At 43.5% G+C, this 27,414-nt stretch overlaps 1 protein-coding gene across 2 annotated transcripts in view; it reads right to left on the bottom strand.

The window, feature by feature from the left end:
* Window positions 1-262: 262 nt before the first annotated feature.
* Window positions 263-27,414, bottom strand: part of SYBU (syntabulin) — a 58,273-nt gene continuing 31,121 nt past the window's right edge. For both annotated transcript variants that reach the window (XM_014611612.3, XM_059723805.1), the window contains 4 exons: window positions 9,959-10,061; window positions 5,793-5,996; window positions 4,862-5,011; window positions 263-2,051 (listed from right to left, as the gene is read on the bottom strand). In XM_014611612.3, coding sequence (XP_014467098.1) covers window positions 917-2,051; window positions 4,862-5,011; window positions 5,793-5,996; window positions 9,959-10,061 — 1,592 coding nt within the window. In that variant the 3' untranslated portion in view covers window positions 263-916. The remainder of the gene's footprint in view (window positions 2,052-4,861; window positions 5,012-5,792; window positions 5,997-9,958; window positions 10,062-27,414) is intronic.

Here is a 27,414-nt window from a genome sequence, read left to right as displayed (position 1 = left end):
TAACGGGTGGGACTGCTGCAAAATGCCTGTTAAATAAGCTCTGCAAGCTGCAAAATCCCTTTGTCTTAATGCAATTTAAGCAGGTCCCTGCTCATGTAATACATCAACTACAGAGCCTGTCACCTCTGGGATAGTGGTTGCTGTGGGAGGTGTATCTAAGTGTTCACTGCTTTCTAAGCAATAAGAGTCCAGAGTTACCTTGTGAAAGTTCATCCTTGAGTTTAGTTTTGTTTAAATATCTATTGCTAAAAGAAAACACTGATTCATATTTTCAACATGCTTTACTGTAATTGTGATTATAAATGTTATTTCCAATAAAACAAATAAACAAAAAAATAAGTTAATACACAATACATTATAAACAGTATTTCACATGGCTTGATGACTAGCACGTTTCAAGAAGGATTTGCTTAAGACTTTAAAACAACAATATTCATAAAGTGTATCCACACCCATGTTTATCAAACGTAACAAGATCCGAGACTCTCAACTTACACAACACATTTTCGGTTACAGTCCCTTGTACACAAGACCAGTGGAATGCTTGGGCAGTTACGTATTTTAAGAGAGCACTGTGCAAGACAAGCAATACAATACATGCCAGAAGCTGCCTTGGAAGTATGGTTGTGTTTTTCTTTATAAGAATTGATGCTTCAGACTATATGGAAAGCGTTAGCATGCTTTGTAAAATATGTGTGTGATACACTTAGTGGAAACAAGTCTCAATGCCATCTAGTCATCCTTCACTTTCAAACAACCTTTATGAACATGTTTTTAACTAATTATAGTGCAAATCAAGGAGGCAAGAGCAAAATGACAGACTTTGCCTTTTACATACAATATCTCTTCTGGTATATTACGATTCTCTTCCATCCACCAATCCAACTAATTGACACCCAATAATGGACAGTGAAGTTTATGTTTTGATAATGAAGGGCGTACGACGAAGGGTGTGTAGTGCCATCAGGCAACAGCCACGAAGCAAAGCTCCAATATTGTACATGGGATCTGTTCCTCCTCTCTGAGTACTGAACACCCACATTACAGTTGGTACAACAGGGGCTGCTACAGCCAAAAGATCTATGAGGAAACTGGTGCTCCAGTACCTCTTCATAATGCCTGCCTGAGGGACAGTACTGACATATCTGAATGCCTCATCGTGAGAAGCTCTAAAATCAAGTTCCTTCATGAAATTATTTTCATTAACTCCATAATCCACTTTACAGAACAAAGACTCTGTGGGAGACAAAAGGATGGCAGAATTTGGATCACTTGGAGTTAAGTCCACTACCAGACTGGAGTCACTGAAACATGCAGCAGGAAATCCATCCCAGTCCTTCAGAGCAGAAGATGGGCTCACAGGACTGATGTCTTGTGATCTGAGTATGTTTTGAATGAGCTGCTCCACATCTGGGCTGTATGGCACCACATCAGTCTGAATGGCCTGTTCCATCACCACAGTGTCATCACTTTCCTCCCTTTCCTCTTCCTGGAAGAAAGCTACTTCTTCATCAGGAACACTTTCAAATGCATTTTGGCTTATGGTAGAAGGTCTGGCAGTGTAGCTGTAGAGGTCCTGATCACCAGATTCATGTGCAGTCGTGGTCATAATCTCTTCAAATAAATCAGTCCCAGTGGACATGTCATCATTGAGCAACACTCCACTGTCTGCCATCTCCTCTGTGGCTTGGTCCTCCATTACTAGGCTGTCTGCCATTTTGGAATATGCTGTTAAAAACTTACTGGGTGACCCGCACACGTACTCTAGACCCTGCTCATCCCTCAAAGAACCATTCTGAGCCATCTCCATGCTATGAAGCAAGGATTCTAGTTTCTTGTTTTGGATATTTATATCTATGAAATATTTCTGAATCCCTTTGTCCTTCTCAGCTAAGCTATTTTTCATAGTCTCAATAACCTGCTTGAGTTGTTTGATCTCTTTTCTTGCCTCCTTCAAAGCCAACTGTGCTTCCACACGATGGCACTCTTCTTCAATCCAGTCTTCCCGCATGCGTGCCAGCTGAGACTTAAGCTCCTCTATTTCTGTTTCCCTGAAGCAAAAGCAAAATCATTTTGTTGCCCAAGAAAGTTTTAAGAAGAATTAAATGATTTCTAGCTTTTAGTGGAGCTCAAGAGTTAGTTTAAATGACAGCTAAGCTAGGCTTGGAATTGTATAAGCAAAAGAATTAGGATTTTGAGATGCTGAAAAGTTTAGAATTAGGGTTGTCCTTGACGAATAATAAATCTCAAAACTACAGCTGAAGTGTCTTCAGCATAAAGTTTTTTCAACTCCAGGGACAAGGAGTGTGTTTTAGTTTTTTCCATTTCTTTTCTCTTTTTAATATATTTGACACAAACTTTGTGATAGGCATCTGGCTGGGGTCATCTGACCCCAGCACTCTTTCCTGCCTAGGCAGGGGGCCGGACTCAATGATCTGTTGAGGTCCCTTCCGACCCTAGCACCTATGAATCTATGTGACGGTTTAAGTAACAAGGATAGAAGTGCATCCTCTGATATCCTTGAAGTATGTCCTGAGGCTCTATAGGTTTCTACTCTTAGCACTCCTGGAACTGCCTGATGAGCTGTTCATTGCGAAGTCCTGAACTGCTTCTTACGATTTACTGCTCATTTGATTTCATTAAAACCACAGAGCCTATCCTAATTTAGGATTAGAAATTGTTTAAGAAGATTTTCTGAAAGGCTTTAAATAGCAGCATTGCTGCTCATTTAGTCTTTCAGGTTCCAAAAAATGAATGATTACATCTCAGCCAATTCCAAGATAGCAGCAGTGTAAATACTTCATTAAAAATAAAAGGGAAATAATCAAATTGGCAGTATCTGTAATGCTTCTGCTATTCTGGAGCTAGACTGTTCTCGGTGATGGCAGATGATAGAACAAGGAGCAATGGTCTCAAGTTGCAGCAAAGGAGGTTTAGGTTGGATGTTAGGAAAAACTCTCACACTAGGAGGGTGGTAAAGCACTGGAACGGGTTACCTAGAGCAGTGGTGGAATCAACCTTGGAGATTTTTAAGGCCTGGCTCGACAAAGCCCTGGCTGGAACAATCTAGTTGGGGATGGTCCTGCTTTGAGCAGGGGTTTGGACTTGATGACCTCCTGAGGTCCCTTCCTTCCAACCCTAATTTTCCATGTTTTTATTTGATCAATGGAAGCATTTAGAGGGGGAGTCTATTGCACAGAGATGGTAGCAGGCAGGAAAGAGGTTGGGGCAGAAACAGTAGCATAACTAGGCGAAAGGAAGTGGGGTACCAGCCCTGGGCACTGACTACTGAGGGAATGCCAGAAGGCTACCCCCTCCACCCCAGAAGTCTTTGCCACTACAGGGGCAGCCTTGCACGCCTAGCCATGGGAGCTGGGCAGATGCAGTCCTGCACTAAGTGTATCTGGGGACAAGCAGAATAGTGCTTCACCCACAACCACTGGGGAGTCTTTGCTACAACAGGCACAGCCCTGTGTCCAAGAGCATATATGGGGAGGTAGGGAGCCAACGTGTCACTGGAGCAGCTCCTGTGGAGCCTGCACCAGGGGGCTGCTGCCACTCAAATTGGTGCGGCTATACTGTGCACGTGCCTTCACCCCAGACACTGAACGAACTTATTATCCCTCTGGGCAGTGGCCCCTGTACACCACTCAGGTGTAGCTTTGGGAGGATAGCAGTGGCAGGTGCATTCACTGATGTTGCTCCATGTGCCTGGGGACTACAAAGAAGTCTTGCGGGTCTGTACAATAATCTGTGCCTCACCCTTTCCCTGGGGGTGAGGTATCCTTCCCTTTGCTTCTGTACATGTTATCTATAGGGACCTGCTTTGGTACTAAATCTTAAGCCTCCTTTTAATTAAAGAAACAGCAAGCATTGTTGTGTGATGTAGGATGTCACTCTTCTGCATAATATTGAGACAAAGGACTATTGTGAGAACATCCACACAAAACACAAATTCAGGCAGGCCCACTGTGTCATAAAAGAACTTTCGTTCAATGGGAAAATATGAAATTTTGTTTGCTTGTTTAAAAGCTAATTTAGAATTGGCCGTTTTGCTGCAACTTCTTGTGCTACTAGAAGTCTTCTCCTTGGGACATGAGTGCAGAAAGGCTAGCCTGAGACGCTCACAAAGCTGCCAACCTCTGTAAGTACGCCACATATTCATTAGCACAAACAGTTTCATGTGTAAGAGACATTGGAACAATATCACAATGACTCATACATTTGTCCTTTTGATTATTTTTTTTTTGTGATTTTTTTTTTTTTTAAGAAACTAACTCCAGAAAGCAGACCACTGGCTCCTTTCCATAATTTAACTGGATAGCGTATGTTCATTGAATGAATAGCTTATGGAGCCTGCAGCAGTAGTAAACAACTTACATCAGCTTGTACCAAGCTCTGAGTTCCTGACTAAAAAAAATGCTGAAATTGAGAACACATAGGTGGTTAGCAGTGTTAGTCTAATGTTAGGCAGAAGATAGGGCATGGTGGCACCTTGGAGACTAACTGGTTCAGAGGGGCATGAGCTCTCATAGGTTGCAACCTACTTCATTAAATTCATAGATTTCATAGATTTTTAGGGCCAGAAGGGACCCTGGGGGTCAGGCTCTATTCAAGGCTAGCATCTAGCACAGGGGTGGGCCATTATTTTGGGCAGAGGGCTGCTTACTGAGTTTCGGCAAGCCATCGAGGGTCGCGTGACAGGCAGCCCAGGACAGATTAATATTAATTTTCTAAATTTTTTAGGGGCCCTGTGGGCCAGATATAATGGCCTGGCAGGCTGCATTTTGCCCACCCCTGATCTAGCAGGTACTGATTTTATTTATATATATATACTGTGTTTTCCTGAAAGGAGATGTACCTTTCTTGAAGCTTGCTTTCTGATTCCTTCAGTTTTGTTTTTAGGTGTCGCACTGTAACTTCTTTCTGTTGCAGGGGAGTCAAATACTGTTCAGGATTTGGTGCCTTCACACCATGATTCTCACCACAAGATGTGTATCTTGGTGATCGTCTGAAAAAAGAAGAAAAAAAAGTTATTTTGCAACTCTTCCTTCCTAATAAAAGGAGCATTCTGCCCAAATGCTGACTAAGACAAAATTGAGTTTACACTTGACTCAGTTTGGGGGGTTGCTCATGGTAGGCATTAGTCATGTAATCTGGTAAATTGAGTATCTGCCAGTTTGTGGGTACATTAATAATTTTGTTCTTTACTTGATTTTGGTGCAATAATAAGAGATTACATATCTAATTTCTAAATATATAGACACTATCTCATAGGGTAGAGTTTTCTAGAAGGATATCATATGGCCACTGACCGAGGTGCATATGATGGCTACAGCCTATGAGTGATTGAGGAACCTATTTGGGTCCCACAGGGTTGTGTGGATGCACGTGCATGCATACATGCATGCTGAGTTTAAAAATTACACACACCTTCTCCTTCAGTTAATGGTCTGCATGTGACATCACTATACAATCAAAACAATGACAAACTGTGATGAACTACAATTCTGCCACCTGAAAGTTGTTGGCTTGGAAATGAAGTCTGACTAAAATAGACACTAGGCTCCTAGAACCGTATTTTTTTGTGGTGCTGAAGTGACAAAGCTTCATGGTAACATAAAAATAGGATGGAGCACATTGGTTTCAATTGCCCTTTGGCCAATATCACAGTCTACACCCAAGACAGGCACAAAATGGTTTGTTCTGTAATCTGGGTAACAGTCATGCAGTACAGGATAGAGAGGATAAATTAACAGAACTACAGCTGCATTGACAGAATGAGCACTTGCCTCATAACAGGACTGCTGTCACTTCCTTTGTAGGAACCTGAATTACTGCTACTGGCTGAAGAAGCCCCACAGTTCTGATGGATGTTAACAGGACTCAACTGATTTCTGCCCAGCATTGACAAAAGGTCCTTCTCACGAGAAGTGGGCAGGCTGCCTCCGGTCTTGTAGGATGAAGTTCCATTGTTCCGTCCATAAGGGCCACGACTGAAGGGGAACAGAAATGAATGAGATTTGTTGGATTACATTGCTTTGCACAACTCAAAGCATTTCTTGTTATAAGGTCATCCCATGTTCTACCAAACTAAATATGCAAGAGCAGTTGGGAGAAAGAAGTCTCGAGTGTTTCCAGGTACCATACCTCTTTCATTGCCCTTGAAGACGCTAGAATCATGTGAGGCAGCAATGGCTTAACTAGGGCTAGGCAAAAGAGGCACCAATTGGTTGTGGTGGGGACATAAAGTGGCTGCTGCTGGCAGTCTGACAGACTGAAATTGCTGCTGCCTCTGTGCCCTGGGTGCCCAGTTGTATCCTTATGCTACTGAGACGGACAACTACAGCATTCTCATTCTTTTTTGCTTATTGTGTCTGTTGCTTCTACCCTGCTGTCACAATCCCAATGCACTCCTATGTTAGTGAACTACACTTTTCAGTTACCCAGTATATATTCAATCTAGGTGATTAGAAGCTGCAGTCTATTTTGGTATTTACCAGGTCTAAAAGACTCAGATTTGAGTTTCTCCAGTCAGGTTTGTAGCAGGATGCCTGTCCTTGAAGGCCAGGCGATGAAGGTGTGTAACAGGATTTGTCATGGCTTTTAGCAGGTGTCATGAGAGACCATAACGCACAGTGAAGAGAGATTTTGCTTGAATTACTTTGTCTCCTGCCAAACTGAATGGTTTGGCTGTCAATGGGCACATCTACACATGCATATGAATGTATTGCAATAAACTCTGGCACATACCACACTGGAGTTTGCTGCCAGGTGCTGCATTTACATATGTGCCCGGGACTGCAGCTGGCAGTGGATCTGGGGGAGTCACCCTGCCACTCCAGCCTGGCTCTACGTGCTGCAGAGGGTCTGGCTGGGGCACGAGGGTGCTTCAGTGAGGGGGCTAGCTGGCAGGCAACTTCTGCAGTGAAACACCCTCATGCCCCAGCCAGCCAGGTCAGCATCTACACATGCATTGCTGTGCATGAAAACATTCTACAACAGGTTACTTGTATTTATAAGTACTATCCTGCTGTGGAGTTTATTAGTTTCCTGCAGCCTAATAGGCCTGCTCATGTAGATGCTGAGACACTTACTGTGGAGCTAGTTAGTCAACTGCACAGTAAATGTCTCATGTAGATGCACCCACTGCCAGTTGTCACGTACTTAGAAGTTGTCTGAATGTGCCTGAGGAATGCTGCATTTATATTACTTTTTGTTTATTTTAAAAGAGCTTAGTACTTGGAGAGCTTCAAGACAGTGCTGCTGCTTTCTCCCAGACCCTTTCAAACCTACAAATTCATTTTTTCTGCCTGTGTGCATGAGAGAGAGAGAGAAAAAACACATGCACAATTCTGGTCACTGCTCTTCACTTTCAAGGAAATGTGGCACTCCAAAAACACCTTTTAAAGTTGCTCTTTGATTTGTATACTTTTCTGTTCACTTTCACAAATCCTCAACATTCCCATTCTTGCTCCTGGAAGTTGTTCTTCTAAACTGTAATCAGAAGTGAAATCACTTTATTCTTTAAAGGAAAAAGAACAAAATCAGGCAGCAGTAGAGTAATATGTAATGTATAAATGAAAACATCACAGAAATTCTAATGCCAACATCTCTTCTGAAAATTGTCTGAACTGGTTTCCTCCCTCTGCTGAAAATGGAACACTTTATAAGGAACAGATGGTTGAATTGCTGCACTGCAAGCCAGCATCCCAGTGCTGTGGTTTGGGTGGCTTTATACAGAGCTTACACTGAAGTGCCTGATTGAGCGTTATGATATCACTGCAGTGTTACAGAATTAAAAGTGACATAATTGCATCCAATGGCTTTTTAAAAATTATTAAACAGAATAAATGCTAACATTTTAAATAAAGATGCATCTGTATGAACACTGTACAAGACTTCTGGTCACCTTTTTATATAGTATGCCATGATATAGCTGTGGAAAAATTGGAAGATTGTGGGCTTAACTGCTCAACAGTTCAGTGGGTGGAAAACAGCTGCATGGTAGGAGCCAGAGAGTTCTCATGAAGGGACCTATGTCGTCCTGGTGAGAAGTGGCCAGTGGTGTCCCTTGGGGGTCTGTGCTTGGACCGGTGCTTTTCAACATCTTTATCAATGATTTGGATGTGGGGGTGAAAAGCTTGCTGGCCAAGTTTGTGGACCACACCAAGTTATGGGGGAGTGTGGTCATGCAGGTTGCAGATACAGGCAGACCTGGACAAGTTGGAGAGCTGGGTGGACCGGACCCAGATGAAGCTCAACACTCAGAAGTGTAAGGTGCTCCATCTGGGGGCAAACAATCTCCAATGTACCTACAGGCTTGGTGGTGACAATTTAACTTGCACCATGGCTGAAAGGGACCTACGGGTAGTGATCAACCATCCTATGAACATGAACTGGCAGTGCAATGCTGTGGCCAGCAGGGCAAACAAAATGCTGGCACTGGTGAGACTGCAGCTGGAGTACTGCATCCAGTTCTGGGCACCGCACTTCAACAAGAATGTGGAAAAACCTGAGAGGGTCCAAAGAAGAGCCACCTATATGATCGGGGACTTGCAAGACAAGCCATACGAGGAGATGCTGGGGGACTGGGGCCTCTTCAGTCTACAGAAGAGAAGGCTGGGAGGGGACCTAGTAGCGGCTTACTGTTAAACACGTCAGGGGAGTACATCAAGAACTCGGTGAACAGCTGTTCACCAGGGCACCCCTGGGGAAGACCAGGAGCAATGGATACAAACTCCTGGAAAGCCACTTGAGGCTCAATTCCAGGAAAAACTCCTTCCCAGTCAGGGTGTCTAGACTGGAATAAACTCCCTCCAGTTGTGGTGCAGTCACCTACCCTGGAAATCTTCCAAAGGAAACTGGATAGTCACCTCGCTGGAGTTACTTGACTCCCATTACTTGACTAGTTGTTTTCCTAACAATATTTAAAATGATATACTAATAATAAGAAATAAAGTAGTTTTGGGACTACAGTGTTAGATTTATAGTAAAACTCTTCTGTTTCAATTGCTCCTTAGATAAAGTATGAACAAACCTAAGATGCTGTTTATTTGTAACCTCAGACAGATTAGAACCTCTCTTTTTCCCAATTCCTGTACGCTGAATACACCCCAATCACAGATGATCGCCCATGCCCTGAGCATATGGATATCGTGCTGTCCCTCTGCTCTGCTTGTCAGCTCCAGCCTTGTGATTCCATAACAAGCAGGAAACTAGCCCTGTCAAGTGCAGGCCTCCCTGCCCACTTACAAAGCCTGAAACCAGCAGGCGCTGCGTGGGCAGAACAGAATGTGCACACGGCTATTCAAAAGAACTCAGCACCCACAAGCTGTTGGGGTTTGCATCTTACACATGATGCGGAGGTAACGTCCAGCAGTAGTTCCTGAAAGGCAGGTTTCATTATACACCTTTAATGCAATCTCCAGTTTTATAAATATTTATGCAAAGAGCTGGAACTAGATGGTTAGAAATGAGTCCTAAAGACACAAGTATCAACTTTTATCTTTCAACAAATAATGTTGTGATTATTCAAGGTGTGTATGGAGCTGACAGTGTGTCACAGCAGGAAAACGAGTGATACGACCAGAAAGTTAAGATTAATTGGCTAGAATGGCTTCAGTTAACTAAGCAAATATCCAGCTGTTTCCCTGTCTTTCCCATCTAAGCATTTTTATCCATTTGTCACGATCAAAAAGGGATGGTATGAATAAATGTTTCTGTCGGTCAGATGATCCTACTATATTCTCTAAATACAGTATTTTTGTTCTCTTTTGTTCTCTCGATCACAAGTTACAGTCAGTGTCACTGCTGCCAAAATCTGGCCTCTGTTACAAATTGTTCTTAAAGATACAGGAAAGAAAGGGCAAGTTTTTTAAAAAAATAAACAAAGAAAAGTAAAGCCTCTCTCTATCCTAAGCAACGCTCAATGTATAGGATAAACTGCCTTGCTTACTTGCGAGTGAATGAGGATCTTTTGCTCCCAGCAGCAGACATATGGACTTCAGGAGCTGAAATGCTGCCTGTGCTGCTTGAAGAGCTAAAATCAGCTTCGCTCCCTGAAAATGAAAAGGAAAGAGTAAAATCATGATGGAAATTATAACTCAAAGATTGTTGTGCTGTTTTTCAAAGTCACAGTGAATCATAGTCATCCTTCCTTTGCAGGTCCCATGTGAAGTTGTTAAGTTAGCCTGGAGTTAGCCTGGTTTTTCATACACCCACAAAGAGAAATTGTGACATATTCAAGAATTTCAACATTTCCTCAATGATGGCAAGATACGGGACACAACTTCCATTCTGCAAAGGATGTTTGAGAACAAGGCTGCAACTATTTAGTATAGAAACATATCTGCCTGTGAACAGGGACATCTGAATGGGTCACCATACTTTCAAGTGAAGTCACTCAAACAGCTGGGTGTTTTGGGGTTTTTTTTTCCTTTTCTCACTTGACACAATAAAAAATACATTTATGGTGAGAAGAAGAAACACAAATCAGCTCTTCTATTCCTGGATTTTGAGATATATGTAAACTATAAAACCATGTGTGGGTGTAGGGCTTAATCTGGCAGAGAGGACTAGTAAAACAATTCTAATTGCTTCTAAAGAAATCCAATAATGATGCTTGTCTCTAGCTTACTGTTTTGGTGTTAAGCCATGGTATCTGATTACTGACTTTCCATGGCTTATAGCTTTTATTTTCCAGCCCCTGTTCTCTAAAAGAAAACCGTACTCATTTTGCTTAGCTCAGCAAAAGGAAAACTGATTGTAGAAAGTTGCTTTAAAATTTGGGGGGAAAATATTGAAAAAAATTGTTTTGAGACTATGTCGCTCAAGTGACATAGCCATGTAGAGTACTGAGGAAAGCCATTTGCTGAAAAAAGATGTCATCAGCATTCTAGTTCTATGGAAGGCGGTGGAAATAATTTTCCAATTTGCTTTAATAATGGCTTATGATCCAGAGGAACTACTCCTACAGGTGGAGCATCTTTCTTCTACAGATCCTAAAGCACTTCATAGCTATTCCCTAACCCCTGGAACACCCAAATTATATGCTGATAGACTGGAGCTGGGAGTGGTGATTTATTTAGTGTCATGGAGCAAGGCACTGGCAGAGGTAGAAAGGATGAATTTAGACCTGCCTATGCCAGTTCTTTGTTGGTAGAGGAATTCACCTCTCTGGGGAGGATAAAACAGGTAGGTGCCTTGCACTGTTCCACAACGTTCACCCAGTAGAAAGTGGGGCTTTACATTGAGGCCTAAACACCATAGGAAACATAATGGTAAAGCCCACTGAATTGTTTACTCCCTGGTCCCTGCTCTAATTGCAGCATCCAGCTCTGTTGGTTGCTGCCCCATCTCCCAGTGTGAGGGTCACGGGCACACTGCGCTGCTTGCTGAAGCGTCCATTCTCAAGGTACTTAAGGTACTTCTTTGCCTCCCCCCAAGTCCAAGGGTTCATAGACATGCAAAAGATTTGCTAGATATTATGTACAGGTTAGGAGCAGGAGGGAAAAAAAATCACACCCCCGACAGACACAGTAACATCCATAATGTGGATATGATTATACCACCAAAATGTCCTTATCAGCTCGCAGGCTTACTTTATACCACCAGAAGAACTCTTACTGCTACAGGCTGCATCTCCACACAAGGGGAGAGGGAGGTCCTGGGGCAGGGGCATTGTCAGTATTGTGTAGAAAGACTTCAGAGTTTCTCAGTTTGTTAAATCTTCATGATATTTTCCTATGCTCCCAAGTGCTCCATCCTGGACAATTACATTGTTAGAACATGTGTTAACTGATGTGACATTAAACATGAAGCAGCACTTGGCTAGCCAAGGACTGCTGTGTTTCATAGCATTTCAGCTGGGTATGGTTAAAATGAACTTTCATGCATGCTCTGACATGGTGTAATTTTCCAGTGTACACAAGGCTCCTAGAGTTGGATAGGATTTCCCTCCATCCTCCAGATGAAAGGACAGTTGGCACAAAGAACACTGACCAGGCTTATTCACTTCCTGTCCTGGGAAGCTCTAACACTGCTGGGTTCAGCAGAAAGGGGTGGTGTTTTGTTTCCTTTTTTTCTAAAGTTACAGATCTATACACTGTGGCAGGGGTCAGTTTGCCACACAAAGGAATTCACAGAAAAGCAAAAACCTTATACACAAGCCCCAGCAGTTTTCATTGCTGCTTGTGAAGATGACAATTCAGGGAGGGGCCCATTTTATGGGAATTGAGGGAGGGATTGTTTATGGGCTTTTAGTGCTTGGCCTCCTTTCTGTTTTCCCACTAGCCCCTTGCTAATAGCTAATAACTTGAATCCAGGGAAATAATGGACAGATGCCATTTCTCTAACCACCAGTCAGCATGAGTGCCTCCACCCTGTACAGCTCTTCTGTACCAACTTACCAACTAAAAAGGCCAGAGGGACATAAAAGGGATCTGAAAGCCCCAGTTCTAGCCTGGGGAAGACATCCTATATTATAAGTGTGGAGGCAGAGGCTGTTCTCTGCAAGTCTTGCTGCAGCGTGTGCCATAGCCTGACTAAGAGGAGGAGATGCCAAAATAGGCAACACCACACCCCAGAGTGCTTCTGCTTAGAAATGTCCATCAGGTGTCTTGCCCACACCCAGCCCAGGATTTGGAAGAGGCAAAGGAAACTTAAAATTATTACAGGTCCCATCCCTCTGGGCTGGGCTTCTGATTAGGCATAGCACAGAACCTTCCCCTCCACGTTTAACGGTGCTGTGAAAGCACTTGGCTGAGTTCAAGGAAGAGAAGTGTACAGCCTAATTCTTGAAAAGCAACTCCTGCAAATGGAATTGCAGGCTCCAGTTTTATTGTCTCCAACTGACTTCATAGTAAACACATGCAGTCTGCATGTTAGTGGATTCTCTCTGACTGCCACCTCTGCAAACAAGCAAATGAGGCTCCTGGCAATCCACTTGGCTACATGCCCAGCCAGCCAGAAACAAAGGTAGGGTAGAAGGGAGAGGAAACAAAACTGTTTGTTGCACTGGACACAAAGGCAGGAGTTACTGATCCCATCCTAGCAGAAACGGGAAATGGGACAGAAATGGAAATAGGACAGAATGCTGAAAGCCACAACAGAGCTCCCTTAGTGATGAAACACCCTCCACATTCCTATTTCCTAATGTCCTCAACATGGGTATTTTGTAACTGTAGAGGATACCCCTTATGTGTGCAAATAATTAGGGATATAATTATTTTACCAACAGGATAGGGCAGGAAAACACATCAGGAACATTGCCTACCTCTCACACCCCCAAACCACTGCTGTGCTCACAAGACGTCAGAGGCTTTCAAGAGCAAAATCTTGGCTTCTACTCATGGTGAGAGTTTTAGACAAGTGTAGTCTCTGATTAAGTGGACCACATCAAAATCAGAACTTGTTATTGAGAGTGTTTCAAGGAAGCATGTCTTAATAATACCCCCTGCCTAACCCATTTCACTTGGAGTGAAGGGCCTTGAAGGGCTGCCAAAGTAGGTGCTGCAGATTAGATTTAGAAGGGCTTGAAAATACAACCATCTCCAATTCTGAGATTTCTGAAAGACTTGTACTTCTGGAGCTGGCAGCTGTTTCCACTGAGCAAGGGTTAATCTTTCTGGGCCCAATTCCACAAATGCATGCACACGCTTAACTTTGAGCACATACGATGATTCATGCTTAATATTAAGCATGTGCACCTTTATCTTTAAGAGCTTCATACGTGTCAAAGGCACCAAATAACTAAGAAAGGCAGGCTCAGCATGCAGGCTAGTGCTGCCTGTAAAGCAAGCTTCAGTATAATGTTATGATGAGACTTTAAAAAAGCCCTCCCCTCCATATGTAAGATAGCTCCGACTAAGGCAACAAGGCAATTACATGTTCCAGTACAGACATTAACTCGCTCCCGTAGGCAAGCGTTATCTCTGTCTGACAGACTTGGTAACAGAAAGATGAAGCAGCTTGCTCCTTGGCACACAGCAACCATTCAAACCCGGGGGTTCCTGATTCAGTCAGTGACTGCTCTCCAGACTCCAGTAGCGTAGATGCATCAAAGAGATCCTACAATATGTTGAAGCAGCCACAAAAGCCTGAATCCAAATGCTCACAAGTCTAAATGACAGAAAGCCTAAAAAGCTGCCCTAAATCACTCCAATACACCTTTTGCACCAAATCATCCTGATAGAGGTTTCTTTATTTCAACTGGCAGGATCACACCACGTGTTCTACAGTATAAAACAAACTCAAGCCTGCAAACGTGAGCATTGTATGTTTCTCTGAAATGCATTTGCACACTTTTTTGCATGCATCAGACACTTGGGAATCTGATGACCTGCAGGCATACTGGCTCCCAACGCTGAGCATGCTGCTATATAAAGGCTTGAGCCACATGCACATCATTTGATGTTGGAAGGAGCACTGCTCCGGATTCTGATTGCCTAGCAACAGGCCCCCACGTAGCTGTGCAGACACACAGCATGTGGAAAAGCACAGAGCTGTGCACAGGAACAGCACAGGACTCAGGACAGGTAGAATGCTGCAGTGGTTCTGCTTAGTGATGGCCAACAGGTTACTCTGACTTTTCCAGCTTGCTTTTAAACCAATCAAAGAAACAATACTACCTTCATGTTTTGAATGAATATATGAGATGCTCATATGAGAACATGTGAGGTCAGCTACACCAGTGGTGCTCAAGTTTTTGACCCCATGGACCACATCTAGTCCCACACACCAGGATTGGGCCCCATGTGCCTCTGCTCATCCCCACTTGCCTGAACAGGGCCCGTTCAGCCTCGGCTAGCCCCCTCTCTGGCCATGCATGCCAGGATTGAGTTCTGTGCCATCCTGAGAGCCCAATCCAGCTCACATCATGCTATCAACAGAACATGCAAGTAGTATTTGGAACTTTCTTACAGTGGTAACAGGTTTCCCTATAGGATTCATCACTATCACATCCAACCACAGAAATATATAAACACTGTATTACCATACAGTGTATTATTACAGACATGTATTGCAAATAATACCTGTAGTAATAAAAATAATGTGTAGGTATTATGTAGAAAAAAATATACATGCATACACAGAAGGTACAGAAATTTATTCAGCCTAGGTATCCACCCACCCTATGATTTTATATGTATTCATTACCTTAAGCATATTCATGTTGTTAAAACTGTAATTGAAGCTTTAGCTTTTAATCTTTTTGCTTTTGTAAATCTAGATGGAAAGCCTGAAGCTCCATGAGGTGTTTTATGTTTTATTTCCTTATCTATATGCCAGTATTAAGAATCTTATGGAGCAATGGTCTCAAGTTGCAGGAAAGGAAGTTTAAGTTAGATATTAGGAAAAGGTTTCTCACTAGGAGGGTAGTAAAACACTGGAACAGAGAGGTTGTGGAATCTTGATCCTTGGAGGTTTTTAAGACCGGGCTAGACAAAGTCTTGGATGGGATAATCTAGTTGGGGATGGTCCTGCTTTGAGCAGGGGGTTGGACTAGATGACCAACCTCCTGCTATCCCTTCCAACCCTTAGTTTCTATGATTCTAACAGGAAAACAATAAAACCAAAATGTTTTTCAATAACACAGACAGATGAGCTATGGGATACAATTGCTCTGACTCAGTGTTATCCTGTGACCCTATTATTATGTAACCATCTTTTGTATGTTATTCTTAGGGCTCTTTCAAAACTGACATGCAGCTGTGACTGCATAAGCCAGAGATCTTGCTTATGTGGTGAATCCATTCTAAAGAGCACCTTTGATATTAGGTTTGGCCTATGTCCATTTTATATATTTTATATCCAGTGGGGGTGTGTGTGTATATGTGAAGTGCTATAAATAACAGCACTGATACAAGAGGCACGTTAGCTTTAAGACTGAATGTACTTAAATTCTTTGAGCTTACCTGGCTTGAAAAACTGCCCAGCTCCAGTATCAATAAAATTACTCCAAATGTACACAGGTTCTCAGCCAGTCCCATACAGCAAATAAAAAGTAATTAAATGAAACTCTGTCTCTGTAGATAGCTTTATTTAAAGCCCCCAAGGGAAGAGATAGGACCTGATTATATATGAAGGTCCAGTGAAGCCATTAGAAGCAGCTGGAGCAGTGGAGAGAGTATAATTACTGTCAAAGAATTTTTTAAAAATGCTGCAGAATTTATTTAGAAATCAAGCAGTTCACAAAGGAAGGAGCTACATCATTAACACAGGCGATGAACAACAGCTGGGTGAACCCCACCCCCAATCTTAGATAGCCTGCCCCAAAATATTGGCTTGTAAGATAATGCCCCCCAATGGATTCTCTTGCCAATAGGAGAGAGGCATCTGAGGTTCCACACCCTGCTGTCAAGACTGCTTTTGCATTTAATATAAAAGTCACTGGATAAAACAAATGAAACAAAGAGGGACAAGAACCCAAGGTTATCTCCTCCTGGTCAGTGCCCTGCCTGCTAGGCAACAAGCCTTCTCCTCCATCAGCTTGCTCTTTCTGGCCCCATGAATCCTGAATTCTTAGCTGCAAAAAGGCCCAGTTGAAGATGAGCAGTGCAGACTCTGCCCCAACATCTAGCCTGGTAGTCAAGGCGCCTTTTCAGAATGTAAGAAATGTGGGTTTGAATTTCCTTAGGCTAAGGAGGACATTGATGTTGCTGTCCTCCTTCCTGGACAAGCACTCTAGTCACAATGCCATTATGTACACGGAGGATGGCAGCATTGGCCTCACTGCCGCCAGCTGTGTTTAAATGACAAATCTGAGTCAGATGCCTGTATCCAATATGATGGTGTAGGTGTCAAAATCCAGGAGGTTCTAGGCTGTGCATTTCAGTTTTATGAAATCCAATCCTAGAGCCAGGCAACTAGGAGTCAGGTGCGGTGAGGCTCAGCACAGATCCCTTGTCAGCATGGGTCCCATTCCTGCTCAGATTAGGGTACCACTGGGCATATCCAGAAGCAGAACTGCACGTACTTGTAGGACTAGCTGGGTATTGAATGGAGGGTTTTTGGATTGCAGTTTTGGATTTGGGGTCCTAAACACTGCCTCAGTTCTTTAATGGATCTGGCCCCAAGTGCCACCTCTGTCCAGGATTTTCAATCAGAAACTCTCCTGTACAGTTAATAATAAAAGATATTGGATTTACCAAAAGAACCTTGTCTGTCCTCTACAGTTAAGCACCTAGGCCAGCCCTTTGTCACAGAGGAAGAAGGATAAGTACTGCTGATAGTCCTGTCTTCACAGCACTTTCCTGGGAGATGGAGACGTGTTCCAAACATCCACTCCACCTGATTTGGAGCAGGGACTCAAACACAGGTCTCCTCAGAGTGCTCTAGTCACCAAGCTGTTGAGTACTATGGGGTGAGTGGCTCTCAAACCTGAGGGAGTTGGCAAATGCATGGCATACTTGCTACAGTTTCTGGCCCTTCACTAATTCTGTAGCCAATGGAAAACATGTTGAGTAGATAACCTCTGTGACCTGAGAAAGCAGGGGAACCAGACTGTTTAGATGGGCAGTAGATAACCTATATGATCTAAGGAAGCAGAAAAATACAGATTAGACTTCAAAGTGGACAGTAGGCACTCTTCTAACAGTGCCACCCATACCATAAACATGATAAAAACTATGAAAACCAGGGACACTATAGAACCAACAGATGAACATCCCGAGAGGAGCAAAAGACTTGCCATTGATGAGGCAACCAAAGTGGGGAGAAAGGGTGCAGACCACCCATAAAAGAGCAAGCAACAATGAGAACTGTGGACCTCTGTCTCCAAACCCTCACCTACCAAGAAGAACTGCAGACCCCAGAAAAACTTTTGAATGCCTGGCTGCAGGGAGACACTGTCCTAGGGACTACATAGGACTTATGCAAAGTTTCTGTTGCGTCTTAACTTAGACAAAGTTTCATGTTGCTGCTTTATATAACCACTGTCTTCAGAGACTGGTTTGTTCTTATCGAGGCCATTTTCATGACTTCAGTGCCACCACTTAAGTTCTAACACTAATTTAGCTAAGACATGGAGTACAAGGCTGTGTTGGGAATAGGCAGCAGAGCTCTGGGAGTATGCCACAGAACAGCTTTTCCCATTGAGATCCTTCATTTATCTTACATAATTTATCAACATCTATTTTACAGGATCCCCTCAATCCTGACTATGGGATGTGTGATCTAAGCTCAACCTTGTTTTGCTTTGATCTTTGTTCATTCTGCTTATCTCCTTTCCTTGTTTTGGAAAAAGTAGGTATGTCATCTCCTTATAATGCAACCAAAATCCCTTTCATTAAGCAGACTTATACACGACCATCTTGCTGTCATCTTTTTTTTGATACTGTGATTATACTCTGAAATACACGAGTGCACTTTATGGAAGCACTGGATGATCTGCTACCCTGAGGATCTCAGACCGAATACAAAATACTACCTGTATACATGATTAAGGTCTGCAATATTAACCAATCATAGTCTTTCCTGCAATCATTGGTTGCTAGAACCTAATTTGGGTATTTTCACTGTATGATATATTCTGTACAATGAGTTATAGTATGAGTTTGTGATTTTTTTCAAGCATAGTTTTAACTGGGCCAATCCCGAGAACCTACAAGCAATGTAAGACCAGACAAAGAAGATTTAAAGTCAATCATTTTTTCTCTTCTTTCTAATACAGGTTAAACAGGTTCCCTTTGTAGAAGTCTACATGACCTAAATATTTTGCACTACCACATATAACTTGAACTGTGCTCACAATAGTTTAACAAGAGGCTCCCATGAAATTTTGTCTCACGCTGTAATAACCCCTTCCTTGTCCTAGGGAAATATGTTCACAGAGCAGAAAGACGGAATCTAAAAAATCTGTTTGTTGTCTCATTTAAACAAAAATGTTCTCATCAGCATAAAGGAGATAGGAAGCAGTGTCACTTGGCGAACAAGTATTTTAACTGCTCTCCAGAAGAAATACTGAGACTCAGTTTGGAAAATATATTGGCAGTGTTGATAATAATGTAACGAATACTCAAGCTGTAGTTTAGAGAGTACATGTGAGAGTAAAAGCATGCATGTGCACACACATGCCTAGATCGTTTCTAAGTTGGTGTGTAACCTAAGAACATTTGGGAATATACCTGTTATTTAGTGACTATAAAGTATTTCAAAGGAAATTGATAGGCTTGTCAGAAATATTTTTAGGATCTCAGCAGTATTATCTCTGGCACAGATGATTTAGCAACACACAGAAGAGAAATTAACTCTTTTTCAGAGACTAGGAAAACATCCCAACTTTCTGTTCAGTTTGGGGGCAGAATTTTAGTGGAGTGTTTCCAGGAGCTCTTCTGTCACATCCCTCCATCTACTTCCGATAAGAAAAGACCAGAGAGGCTAAGGTCCAATTTATGTCAATTAAGCACAGAGGACAACTGTCCAGTACACACACAATATATAAAAACACATGCAAACTTTGCTATGTTAAAAGTGTTCAAACAATCACCTTTAATATGAGTAATGTGTTTTTAATTACAATATATAAAAAACATGTTAAATCAGTTTGCCATAGTTTTCTCCAATGAGCAGAAAACACTGGAATGAGAAAGATATTTAGAAAGCAACTAAACTAAACAAATCAAAAGGTCCAAGGACAAAAAAACAACATTTTTCATAATCAAGTATTTCCTGACTATCAGTGCACATACTGAAACCATTAAGGAAGCTAATTTAGTTCTTCATTCAAATGTCATTTACAGAAAGGAAAAAAACAAAAAGCTGTGATCAGTTAACTACATTTTATTTTCAATCTAATGAAATCAAGGCAATTTCTAGGTAAAGGCCAATAGAATGTAGGCTGCTCCTGCTATTGCTTCTTAATTTTGCTCAGTAGCATAGCACTAATGAGCACTAATTACAAAGACACTGAGACTATGCTTTTCAGCCTATTAATCCTTGAAGGTTTATAGTCACATTATATCTTTTTGTCAGTTCCAGAAAGCCAATTTCTCTTCTAGATTCAGGGAGTTAATAGCTTTTTATTGACCGAGTTCCAAAAGCAAGGCCAATAAGAACTATAAAGAAATGACTCACTCCTAAGAATGAGAGTTCAAATTTTCATAAAATATGAAACAAGGTCATAGTTATATACTGCATCTAACTTCCTACCAGAGAGTAACAGCGAAGCATGCCCCTCAGCATCAAACCCAGAAATGAGGTGATGAAGTGCCCCGAGGCTGCTCCTGCTGCAGCTTTCAAGATGTCCACCCCGGCATGCTTGAAAGTGGCAGCAAGGCATGTATTCAAAGTGGCTTCATTGTCCTGTCTCTGGGTTTGGTGTACTGAGACAGACCAGCTGGGTGAGCTATGCGTCTCAGTGGTGCTCTCCTAAAACATGTAGACATGCTCCCAGTCTTCAGAGTTTTGATATTTTTAAAATAAAACCCAATAAAAATTATTGCAACACTGTAAGATGCATTTAAAAAACAGCTCCCATGATTTTATGATACATCACAGAAGAGACGCATGTAACTATACAACATGCATCTGAAAAAGTATGGCACATCAGTTAAGGGCAAGGGGCTAGATCTAGAGAAGCATTTAAACACCTAATTCCTGCCTAACCCAACTTTAGTCACCTAATTCCAAACGTGTGATTCTGAAACGCCGCAGCTACCAAGTGTGGAAGTGGCCAACATAAGTAGGATTGGATAACTTCAACCATTGAGCATCTAAGAATTAGTTTAAACCATCCTGACTGTAATTAAGTTTTGACCACTGGCTTTCTGGCTTGTTTAAAAAATATTTTGTCCAGCATGGGCCTACTTAGGAAAATGTATGTGTTTCCATACATTCCAGCTACACTGTGACATGTGGATCAATCAGGTCTATGTAGGAAATTTTAGAAAACAAAAAACTGTCGAGAGGAGATAAAATCCTTTATAGATACTAGGCATGATTAAAATAATCCAGCTCTTATGTTTAAAAAAATGGCATTTATTGAACTAATGCTCAGATTTACTAACTACTGATTAATATCATACTCTACACACACTCAAATCAAAGCACTAAAAAGTGAAATACAACTTTTAATGAAAAGTAGCTGAAGGAACATTTTTAAAATATAAATTTTAATCTTGAAAGGAAAGAAAGCCTGCTCACTATATTCATAAATAATATTTAACCTCTGAAAAGTAAACAAGGAAAAATCAATGTCCTTTATACTTCACTCTGTTCTTCAATATTTGATTCAGAATCTGGCCCTTTTTCACCTACTTTTGCACTAAACATTTTATAGCATGAGACACATTTCCTCACTTTTTCTACTCCTTACCTTTTTTTTAGTTTTTTTTAAAGTTTTTAAAAGTAAATAAAGTAAATAAATTAGTTATTTAGTAAAATATGAAAATTTGTTTCTACTGAAGTAGATGATGGTACACATACTTTCAGATGGATCACAGATATAAATGCTTTGGATCCAAGTATTTTTTCCAAGGAAGATCACCATGCTGCTGGCTTTACCTTCTAACTCTGAGAAGAATGAGACTTTCACATGCTTGCAACCGAATTATCAGGAGCAAAAAGCTAAGATGTGCAGGTGCTAAGTAATAGGCAATATAAATAATTAGTATTGCATGTAAACACAAAGGGGAGTCATAAATCAACTGTTGCTTAAGCTTTGCCCAGAATACAGTGCAAATCCCACACTGTTCATTAAAAAGGCATTGGTAACCTGGAAAACATCCAAAGGTCAACAATTACTGCAACAGGATTAGAGGGCATTAGTTCATTAGTTTATGAAGCGAGATTACAGATATGTAATTTGTTCATTCTAAGATAAAAAGAAACATTAGTGGTGGGGATAACACAGAAAAGAAACAGAAAATTAGTGAGGGAGTCAAGATGTTATAGATGTTATTGCACAAGTAATGACAAAAGAAGGAAAATTGAGGTCAGTAGGAACTGCAAATGGTAAAAACTTGCTAGATCAGGTCCAGAATGCTTTCAATATAATTAGGGATTCAGCAAGCTACTTTAAACACTGACATCAAAAACTGAGATTGTACCTGAAAAGCATGGCACATTTAGCAAAAAAAAAAAAAAAGAAAAGAAAAAAGAAATTCCCCTGAAGGGATGATTCATTATGGCCTCTTCCGTATGCATAATATTTCTTCTGTGAAGGCTAAGTAAACTTAAGAGCACAGAAAACTGCCAGCAGAAGTTGATCACAAAAAGATTCAATATAATAAATACACAAACTGCAAAGCACATTCCAGGTTGAACTTTTGCATATTTTAAAATTAATGGAGGCTGTGTGCAGTGAGGATGGCATCAGTGTTTTATTTTCTTGGGCTTAGGTATCATATTGGATTAGTGCAGGGGATTAAAAAAAAAAGATTTTGCTGTATATTAAAGCAGTATATCTGGCCAAAAAATTACAGCTTTTACCCATCCTCCGCCTGCCCCAGTTTTTCAAAGCTTGTATTATGCAATGGTTATCTTTCCAAAGCTCAGCAGTATATATTAAACTAAATCCACAAGAGGACATGAATGCCTAACTGCCATTTTAGGTGTCTAAGCCCAAAATTTGGGCGCCTCCAAATTACTGCTCAGCTGCACCCTAACCCTGAAGGTGCCTGAAGTTCACCAGTTCCTGCTGTTGGGCATGTACAAACCTGCCTAAACCATGGATGCCTCAAGGCTATTCAGTGCCTCCCAGCTACTCCAGGCTTTGCTCCTGGTTTTCTCTGTTTAAAAATCACAACTTCTCTGATAAAAATGTAAATTGTCTGATTAAAAACCCCTAAATCTGTGTAATTCCACAATTAATATGAAACACCACCAATATACAGTAGAGGTCCACCGATACATCGGTCCGATACTAGATTAGCACTGACAAAGAAAATTGACTATAGCACAAATCAGTCTGACGTGGCCGATAATTTGGCCAATAAATGCCCCTGCATGCATGCAGCTGCAGCTCAGCATGCAGGCAGCAAGGAGCACAGCCTGGCAGCTTGGAGAGCTGCGTGCAGCTGGTAAGTATGTTGTGGTGCAAGGGGAGGGTGGGGAGGGTAGATCAATGAACCTCACAGTGAGGGAGGGAGTGTGGCTGGGGCTACAGTAGGCACTGCCCAGCTGGGGTGAGGCATAGCACAGGAGGGAGCCACGGCTTGTCTGGGGGGCACGGGGAGGGGGAACAGCTCTTGCTCCTGCGTGCACCCCGGAAGGGCATGGGGGAGTGGGGAGGCGTGTGCCCCCAGATCTGTGCAGAGCATGGCGGGGTATGGTGTGGCAGGCTGCAGCTGTGAGCTCTGCCCAGCATGGGCGGGAGGCCTAGGCCACACTGTGCTCAGGGCGGGTGGTGATCGCACTGGGAGGGGGGCTAACGGAGAGGCTACAGTGAAATTTGGGGTGGCTGCACCCCACCCCCCCAGTAGCCCTCTTCCAGCACTGTCACCACCTGCACCAAGCACAGCACAGCCCCGCCTCCTTCCCCACCCCTTCCCCTTCTGGGAAGAGCCCAGCACAGCCCCCAGCCCCAGCCCACAGCTGCAGCCCACCCTGCGCAGATCCAGGGGCACACACCCCCTGTGACCTCCTGGGATGTGCACAGTGGTAGGAACTGCTCCCCCTCCTGCACCCTCTCCAACGAGCCGTGGCTCTGTCCCACCTGTCCTGCCCCGGCTGGGCAGTTCCTACCCCTGCCCCAGCCCCACTCCCTCCCTCACCGGGTGGGGGGGCCCTTAATCTTTCCCTCCCCCCTCCCCTTTTGTCACAACAGACTTACCAGCTGGATGCTTTTGTATCAGAAATCAAAATGGTATTGGCTGATATGCTTCCTTAAAAATCAGCTATCAGTATTGGCCCCCAAAATGTCTATTGGTGCACCCCTAATAAATAGGCATCAGTTGAAGACAATGTTATATTGATATATTTATAATTTCAAAGCAATTTGGAAGCCTAACTCTGCCTCAATAACTATAATAAAATAAATTCTAAATACCTATAAATTTTGACATTTGATTTTGGGTTGGCACTGAGTAAGCATGATATGCTGGTGCCCTGCCCACGCCATTGCCCCTCACTCCCAAGCCACAGCACCCCCATCCTTGCTGGTGCCCCTCACTCTTGGCCCTGCTGGTAGTACCCCTAACTCCAGGCCTACAGCCCTTTGGTCCCTGTTATTGCCCTTCATGCCTGACCCCTGGCCCTGCCAGTGCCCCTTACTCCCCACCTACACCCCATGGCCCTGCTGGTGCCCTTTACTCCCCACCCACTCCCCCCTCCCCATCTCCCCAGCCTTACTGGTACCCCATATTTCCAACCTGCAGCCCCCTGCCAGTGCCCCTCACTTGCGACTTGCAGCCCTCTCCTCCCCCAGCCCTGCTGGAGGGGGCCCTCAACTGCCAGGACTACAGAGTCAGAGACCTGGTCTGCAGCCCCTTGCCCCCTCCAGCAGCATCCAAGCCCTGACTGCCACCCATGGGAGGAAGCAACTGCTGTAGCCCAAATGGACTGTGGAGCCCAGCTCCCTCTCCCCTATGGTTGGCACAGCTGGAGTGGAGCCCATGGGAGGGGGGGACAGATGTGGGCTGGCAGCTGTGGGCTTGGGGCTCCCTGCCTTGCAGCCCTTCCCCCAGGGGTCTCCACAGCCCAGTAGGTGGGACCTAGCACAGCAGGACAGAGAAGGATGGGAAGGTTTGGTGCTGCTGCCAGGAGCTCTTCACCATGACAAGGTGCTCCCTTCCTAACCGGCAGCAGCAGGGGGCACAACTCCATGTCACCACCCTGCTGCTGCCAGGCAAGCAGGGAGTACCTCACCATGGCAGCACAGGGCTTCCAGTGGTGGCACCAAGCCTTCCTGTCTTGCTCTGTCAGGTCTCACCTGCTGGGCTGTGGAGGCTCCTGTGGGAAAGGCAGCAGGGAAGGCAGCCCTGAGCCTGCAACAGCCAGCCTATATCTACCCCCACCCCATGCACAAATCTGGGGGGGCACATGCCTCCCCTCCCCCCATTCATAATTAAGTTCTGATGAGATTCTCACATTCGACTTTCTGCCCTTTATTTCACCTCTGTGATTTTATCCAGTAGACATATTTTGACAATGACTATTGGATCAGGCCCCCAACCAATAATGGTTAAAGATGCAAGCTTTCAGGGCTGGCCAGCCTAAGGGCCTGTCTCATATTCAGAAGTCCTGTGTGGTCAGGGTACTTTCCTGAGACAGAGTGTGTCTACATGAGATGCTAAGTCGCCGTAGCTCATTGCTATGGTGACATATCATCAGCAGGCATGAACTGTGGTGCCGATGCTACTCTGCTGGAGCAATGAGCTCACTGCGACTGCACAATAGGGTTGGAAATGATGTGTGCCACCAGGACTGTAATGGCAGTTACTGCGCAGTCATTTAATACTTGCTAGTAACAACTGTGCAGCTGGACACGTGTAGATGCATCCACAGAACACCCAGATCTGAGTCTTCACGTGACTAGATTTTAAATAGGAAATTGAACCCTCACCACCAAACTACCAAACATTCCAGGGTTGGCCTGTTCTTCTTAACCCTGTCCCACTTCATATAACTATATCAATATTCCTTGGGTCAAAGAGAAAAAAGGGGTAATTAGATTACACAGAACCTGCTTTAAATCCCTGATACAAACCTTCATGTGAAATGTCTCGGAGACAGCTAGAGAGCCCCAGTCTAGACTATCTAATAGCTTGGTGATAGGGACGTTCTAAGATGTAGGAGAACTAGGCTAAAGTCCCTTGATCAGGCAGGACAGGGAACTGAAGAAACGTCTCCCACACCCTGCACCCCTGGCCTCTGGGATAATACTGCCTGGTGTTGTTTACACTGATTGTGTATACATGTGTGAATTAATCTGGGAATAGAAACAGAGAGATATGTAACTAAACCAGGGTAGCCACATTCAGTCACTGTTGTTACTGTGCCTCACAAGTAAGAGAAAAGGAGTAGGTAAAGGACTATTAGCATTGAGTAAATGGCTACCTCAATAGTAGGTAAAGGATGTATATAAGCCAGTGGCTCTCAGTGTGTTTAGATTCAAGATACCCCCCATAAATTGTCTGAATTTAGCAGCACCCTGATTGAGAACCACTGTTGCATTGCCTCAGCTTACCTTAGTGATCTTCAACCGGGGCTGCCACTACTGCTCGGTGAACTGCCTCATGTGCCTTGTGCAGCACCAGATCAGGATGTTACAGGAACCAGTGCTCCTGCTTGCATGAAGTGGATCTGATGCAGATACAGATAGGCAGGAGAAAGTTCCACCTCGTGCCAATGGTGGTGTGGCAGCCTGAGTGTTTCCCTGGGATACTGCACCACTGTCACCACTCGGTGGAACTGTCCCATGTGCCTTGATTTCCAGGAGAAGTGTTTGGAGTCAGACCCAGAAGGGCTGCAGCAGAAATGGGTGCCCCTACTTGCATAAGGATGATGCGATAAACCTAATGAAGGCAGGAGCACCCACAGCTTTTGCAGCTCCTTCCCGATCTTCCTCAGCATGAGGCACATGGGCTGCAGTGGTGATAGCACCTGGACGCCAACACCCCTGCAGGCTCTCATGATGCCTGGGCTGCTGCAGCATGTTAGTCGAGAACCACTGGTGTAGGCAAAAAAGTGCTCAACTGGGGCCACTTCTATGAATGGGCTCAACCACTGATTCTTGCAAGGGTAATTTTACCCCAATCAAGCTGATCACACTGGGATAAATGTGTTGTCTGTTCAGGTCCTCTCTCTTTTTTGTTTTTTTTTTAAAGAAAGGGCTGACCTGGCTTAGGTAGCTAACTTGAAGAGAGAGAGAGGTAGTTAGCAGTGTTAGGCTGCAGTTAAGCAGAAGGCAGGGCAGGGTAGCAACTTAGAGACTACCTGGAAAGGCATAAGCTTTTGTAGGAAACAGCCTACTTCATCAAACATCGCCAATGAAAGCATATGCCTCCGAACCAGTTAATCCCTAACGTGCCATTCTGCCCTGCCTCTGCATAATTTGAAGAGGGGGTTCATGGGTGTAATCTTGAGCACAGATATTTGCTCATCTCCAACCCAGAGTGTGGTGCCCTAGCTATCTTTTAGTGATGGAACTCAGTCCTTTCCCCCCTCTTATGCTTTTCCTGCTTTCTTACTTGCTGGCTTTTGAGAATCTTCTCGTTTGATGCTTAATTCTCTCCATGCATAGTACTGGCAGCTTAACAGGGAGCTAAGGACTACACTGGACAGCAAGACATGCAGACACTAGGGCCATATCTAGATGAGCACGGCTGTGCGCTATGTGGCATCGTAGATATGTCTGTGGTGCCACTTACTGCATTCAGCTGTTCTCTGCACTGCAAGGAAGCAGCATGGGTTTTTTTGACCCCTAGATATCCAAGGATCAAAAAAACCCATGCATAAAAAAAAGGTGGGGGA

This window comes from Alligator mississippiensis, chromosome 3 (assembly GCF_030867095.1).
Source record: "Alligator mississippiensis isolate rAllMis1 chromosome 3, rAllMis1, whole genome shotgun sequence".
Taxonomy (NCBI): Eukaryota; Metazoa; Chordata; order Crocodylia; family Alligatoridae; genus Alligator; species Alligator mississippiensis.
This window is presented reverse-complemented; position numbering and strand designations above follow the sequence as displayed.